The 6,000-nt window shown below is 39.4% G+C and overlaps 1 protein-coding gene across 2 annotated transcripts in view; it reads right to left on the bottom strand.

Moving 5' to 3' along the window:
• Positions 1-4,469: 4,469 nt before the first annotated feature.
• Txlnb (taxilin beta) overlaps positions 4,470-6,000 on the bottom strand; it is a 39,546-nt gene continuing 38,015 nt past the window's right edge. For both annotated transcript variants that reach the window (XM_033763262.1, XM_010626600.3), the window contains one exon: positions 4,470-5,722. In XM_033763262.1, coding sequence (XP_033619153.1) covers positions 4,733-5,722 — 990 coding nt within the window. In that variant the 3' untranslated portion in view covers positions 4,470-4,732. The remainder of the gene's footprint in view (positions 5,723-6,000) is intronic.

Raw genomic sequence — 6,000 nt, 5'->3', positions numbered from 1 at the left:
AGAATGCATTTATTATTTTGGAAGACAGGCAAACCAGAAGAAAGACAGTAAAGTGGTAATATTGATAAACATGTTTGTAAAAATTCCCCAGTGTGGGAGACATGGTTGTTAATGCTATTATGGCTTTGTCCTTGATCTCCAGGATACCTTCACAAGAGTCCACCAAATAATGTGCATCTTCCTTTTGTTGTTCTTAATCATCCTTAATAATCTTAACATTTGATCTTTTATTTTATCTAATAGCTATCAGATTGAAAGCCCCCATGCCCCATAATGTCTTCTTGTTTGGCTTCTATCGCGATTTTGGTATTATTTGACATAAAATGTCATCAATTGACTGTTTTGAAGTAATGAGTTTTACCTGTAGTTGTGTTTTAGTTATGACATAAATTAACTAGGCAATGTAAAAGATCACTTTAAAACAATTCAGAGTTATTGGATGGTTTTGGAATTAATAGAAATCTTGGGCTCCAAATTTCAGCAGGAAGAGGGATTTTTATTTGGATTTAGCTAATCTCGTTTGTGTTGTTGAAGTGATTTATCATTTTTATCTCCTAATACAGTGAAAAACAGCTTCTGTGGCTAATTTCTGTGCCATAGATCAATGGATTTCTAGGTTTATTTTGTTAAACATTTCTGTCAAATATCCTTATTCACACAAGAAACAATTTTTTTGGTAGTATGTGCTTGACAGGAAAGAGCACTATCTTTAAGACTACTGAGGTAAAGGTTCACCTACAGGAACAGAAATAAACCTGGGTAGAATTGTATACATATGTAATTGTGTGTGTGAGAGTGATTTGTGTATGCACACATACGACAGCAGCTGGCATCTGTAGAACTTCTATCATAGGATGCCACCAAGGAGACTTAACTTCAGGTTTCAAAGATACAACATAGCAGAGTCAAGATAAACATTCCCTGGGACACAAAAGCTTCTATTCTAATGAAATTCTCTCATGCTTGATGTAATGATAATTTTAATTTTCAGGTTCACATGTACGGAAATGGAAATTATTTAAGCCTGGTGAAAATGTAACCTTTCACTACTTGCCTCTTAAGTCCACCTTGCCACTTTATGATGGGAAAAACTTTGAAGGCCGGGGTCATTATTTTTATCTTGAATCTTCCTTTATCAAATTATTTATATTTCAATTATTTTATTTTTCCCAAACACTGGACTGAACTACAAGTCACCAAGGCATGGGCTTAGGGACATTTTTTGGAAGCAGTTACTTTTTCCTGTTCCTTGTTAATCTTATTGAAAAGTAGCCTCAGTTTTGCAACACACATTACTTTTGTAATCTCAGAAAGCAAGCTATTTAAAAATGTGTATCTTTTTGGAGAAAGTTAATGTTTTTCCCCATTCTTGCAAGCAATCCTCAAAGCACCAGGAGATGCTTGGTTTAAGAAGCCCGTCCCAAATCCATATGAATGGAGAAGAGAATAAGCAAAAGGCAGAACAGCTGGGCCTCTTTGAATCTTGTTAGACAAAATTCTTGGAACAATCAGGAGCACTGAAAAGAGAGGGGAAAGATGAATCAACATCTTCTACTCTCCTTCCTTAACTCCTCACGAGGACAAATGGCAGAGAAACTAGAAATATGAACTCTAGGAGACTAGTTCTGAAGAGAAACATATTGGCCATTTGAAAATTGTCCACTTGAACTGCATGGTCAGGCAGCGGAGTCTGGGTGTTGTTCCCATTAATCCAGAAGTCATTGTCTGTTTTCTGTTGCTATAGAAAATGCCTGAGACTTAATAGTTAATATAGTTATTTGGCTTACAACTCTGGAGGCTGCAAAGTCTTAAGAGCATGGTGCTATATCTCTGCATCTGGTGAAGGCCTTCTTGCTGCACTGCAGCATGGCAGAAAGCATCACATGGTGAGAGAAAGCAAGCATGGTAGTTTGGGTCTCTCTTCCTTTTCTTATGAAGCCATTTATGAGCGTCCTACTCTCATGGCCTCTTTTAACCCTAATCACTTCCTGAAGGCCCCACCTCCAAACACCATTAATAACACTTAACCTTTGGGGAGACACATTCAAACCACAGCAACTGTGCATTGTTTTTAGCTCTTGTGTCTTGTAGGACTCAGTGGTTTTTGATGATAGCCTTTCTATGTTTCCTCTTTCTTAGTGTTAACCCCTCTTTTAACACACACACACACACACACATACACGCATGCACACTTCTATGGTTTCAGGGTGCTGATTCTACTTAGGGAAAATTCAAACAATAGAATAAAACCAAACTTTTTGTTAGATGTTATTCTTACTGAAACATAGATGTCACAAGATAAATTAAAATAAAAAAATAAGATAAAACCACTACTAGAGAGTTTGGAAGGAGTTCCCTTTTTAATAGATACATAAATTATGTTATTAAATTTAATGTTTCTAAAAGTAGACTTGGCATCTCTAAAAATAGTCACACAAACTTGTCAAAGAAGAGAAATTTGTTCTACTTTTAGCTCTTAGGAGTTGTTAAATTCTAACACAAATGAAACAATCTTTAAATATTAAAATAATTTTTCCAAAGCTTATATTAAGCTTTATAAACTTCAGGCACATTATTGTATCTGAAACTCTGCCCAAGATATATACAATAGTGACTAATGTGTTGCTATGAAAGACTTTTGGATGAAAGTAATGAACTTAGGGTGTTGAAATAGTTGATTTACTGGATTTTGGCACATCTTCTTTCTCTTGCTAAACATTCAGACTTATCTAATCTTATTCCATGCTTGCAAGTTCAACTTCTCCAAACAGAGGGAAAGGAGACCCTCCTGGATTGTTATAGTGAATACTTAACTCTGAATTAAATGAATGTTTAATTTCCAGTAATGTTGAATTTGGCTGCATACTTCTGTGGTTATATTTTAAGCTTCTAAAACACATAAATTCTCAAATAGTGACATACTTTTTCCCAATTTTTCCTCTTGACTAGCATTTTTGTTATTACCCTCACTGTCTACTTCAAACGAATTTCATGCAGTTTACAATTCTTGTAACATATGGCTGCTGCCTACAAGCTCTTTGTGTGCCTTGGCAAACAGCCATATGCAACATTGATGAATGATTTCCTGAATGAGTAGTAGAGAATTTTGCATTTATCCACTTTTATACTTGAGTGCAACTTTTTAAGGTATGATTAGACATTTTTTCTTTTCTGCCTTCCATCTCCCTCTTTACCTCTCTTCCTTTCTCCTAATTCATTGGTGTAGTCTTCCTTTACCCCAGGTAGACTAATTTTTGTTGTTGTATTATTCGAGGTTCTTGTCAAGCTATAACAATGTAATATTCACCCCAGGGTGTTTCTACCTTTTGCTTTCCCTAGAATCCTCACTTATTTTTCAACATTTTGAGTAGGGATTCATTTATTTTTTATCTTGTACTCAGGGCTGTAGAAAAATCTTCAAAGCCAAAAACGCATTGTCTTGTAAGCCCTGTCACTCCTATTGAGACCCTTTGTGGATTTCTGTTTTGGAAAATAGTGATTCTACTTTAGCATTAATTGGGATGAGGATTGTATGTAATTTCCTCTTACAGATGCGGACATGTGGAAGGAAGGAGCAGATGCTTTCAGAGGATAGTCTAGGCCAGAGACAGGAAGAGGCGAATATTTTGACTTTCAGCAGCACAAGAGGCAGGGGACAGGGCACAACCTTTGCTCAGTCTGAAGTTCCCCCAATGCTCAATCCTACTTCCTTTCTCACTTCCATCCCCCTTTTTTTTTTTGCAGGCAGCCAGGAGTGCTGCTGCCTACCCAAGTGGAGGACAGTGTGAGGCAGTGGGCCAAAGAGTGCATGACAAACAGCGAGAAGGCCTCTTCTGGTCACCTTTGTGTTCATGTTCTCTGCAGATGTGCAATCTAAGTAATATTCTATCATTAGATCAATTGGTTGAATTTACTGATCTAACATTGGGTTACTTATTTTTCTATAATTTTATTTTTTGGTACCGGGGATCAAACTCAGGACCTTATGCTTGTGAGGCAGGTGGTGGCAGCACCACTGAGCTAAAACCCTGGCCCTGGGTTACTTATTTTTGTACAATACGATGATGGACTAAATATTTCTGCTTTGAACCTACTTCTGATTCATACAGCATTAGTTTACTGTATTTCATCTGATAAATAAAAACATTATTTTTTATTAGCATCTAAATAGTTTGCATAGAGAAAAATCCATAAGGGATGAGAGAAATGTATGTGTAATATATACATTTATATATGCATACATGTACACACATATGGATATATTCACACTTCCATGTGTATATATTCACATACATAAACACATGCACATATTATGTATATATACTATTTAAATGGAATTTGGGCACCCATCAGTAATATGGAACTTATTAAACTATTTGTAGAAATCAATATAACATTTCATTGTTGGTATTTATGTTGTGTAGAAGTCATTCAAACATCAAATTTTACTGTTAAAAATTTGAGTACCATCTTAATGGAAAGCTTTGCTATTAGGATGTTTAGTTGACATTTGGGAAAATTACACTATTAGTATTAAATTAGAAAAGCTCCTTATCCGTTCTAAATTGAGAACAAAGAGCAAAGACTAAATGTATTCTGCATAAATTCAAAGATGTCATAATCCTAACTCTCTTCCATTTGACGTCCCTAGGCCTTAATGCTTCTTTCAGAGACAGTCTGCAACGACCAAGAAGTAAAGTCAGGAAGAAAGCCTCTGAAGGCACCGTGAGGCTTAGTCTACTCCTTCCAGACTGGTGTCAGCCAGTTTGGGGAACTGGGGCCTACCTGAGGCCTCTGGAGGTAGCTCCTCTGAGGCTGCTGGTGGGGGCTGCTTCCTGGGCTTACTCCCAGGCACCTCACCTGGAACATTCTCCTTTGCTGAGGGTGGTGGGACAGGACCATTTGCTTTAACCCCAGGTAGGGGAGTTTGGGTGGAGGCCAGGCCTGAAACTTCTGCCTGCGTGGGACAATTTGCCCCCATCTCCGGTAAGGAGGCCTTAGCCAAAGCCTGCAGGGACTGCTCTGAAGTTTCATGAGCAGGACATTTTGTCGCTACCATCCCGGGTTGGGGACCCTGACTGGTATTTTCTGGATAAGCGGAACCACTGGCTTCAAGGTTGGGTAGGGAGGCTTCGGTAGCGGACCAGGGGGCCAGACCGGAAACTTCTGCCTCTGGCTTCCGGGACTGCTGGTCAGCCTGAATCTCCGTAGCAAGACCTTGGCCTATGGGCTCTCCTGCCAATTTGGCGGGCGTATGGCTGGCTATAGGGGCAGGTTGAGCCGTGTTGCCTCCTTCGGCCTCAGCCTCAGGAACCAAGGGAAGCAGAGGACTTTCGGGAGCCCGGGAAACAGGCAGAGGGGCTTGTTCCGGCTCTTTGACGGGAGAGGGCTCGCTACCCTGAGGGCCACTCAGTTCCAGATGGACTAAGCTTGGGTCGAGAGTTGACTCTGGATGATGAATTATCATGAAGGCGGTAGCCAGACTGTTCACGGCGTTTTGAACACTGTTGACCTCCTCTGCATCCATCTCTCTACTCACAGAGCTATCTGCCTCTGGCTCTTCATCGGAGGTATGCTGACTTTGTTCATCCTTGTCAGGCATTTTTGCTTCTCTGATTTTTTTATAGAGTTCATTTCTCTCTTCTTGTAAAGCGCGACAGAGGTTCTCCAGCCTCCCGATTTTCATCACGAAGCACTCATATTCCTTAGCTCTCAGTGCTTTCTGTGATTCAAACACACACACACACACACACACAACAACATGAAAACCAAAATTTCCAGGATACTTTCTGGAGACAAAAATATTTGTCACAGAAGTTTATCAGGCTCTGAGGCCTGACCACAGATTGCTGGCTGAACAGATACTTTGTCATTTTTTTTGTTGTTGTTGTTTTGTTTTGTCCTGGGCTTCGAACTCGGGTCCTTGCACTTGCGAGGCAGGGGGCAACACCACAGAGCTGAATCCCCCGCCCTCAGGGATGTAATTTAAAAAACTTTTTT

The sequence above is a fragment of the Fukomys damarensis genome, unplaced genomic scaffold, assembly GCF_012274545.1.
Source record: "Fukomys damarensis isolate Sample0158 unplaced genomic scaffold, DMR_v1.0_HiC HiC_scaffold_14, whole genome shotgun sequence".
Lineage (NCBI taxonomy): Eukaryota > Metazoa > Chordata > Mammalia > Rodentia > Bathyergidae > Fukomys > Fukomys damarensis.
Note: the sequence above shows the minus strand (reverse complement) of the source record. Positions and strands in the feature narration are given on the sequence as shown.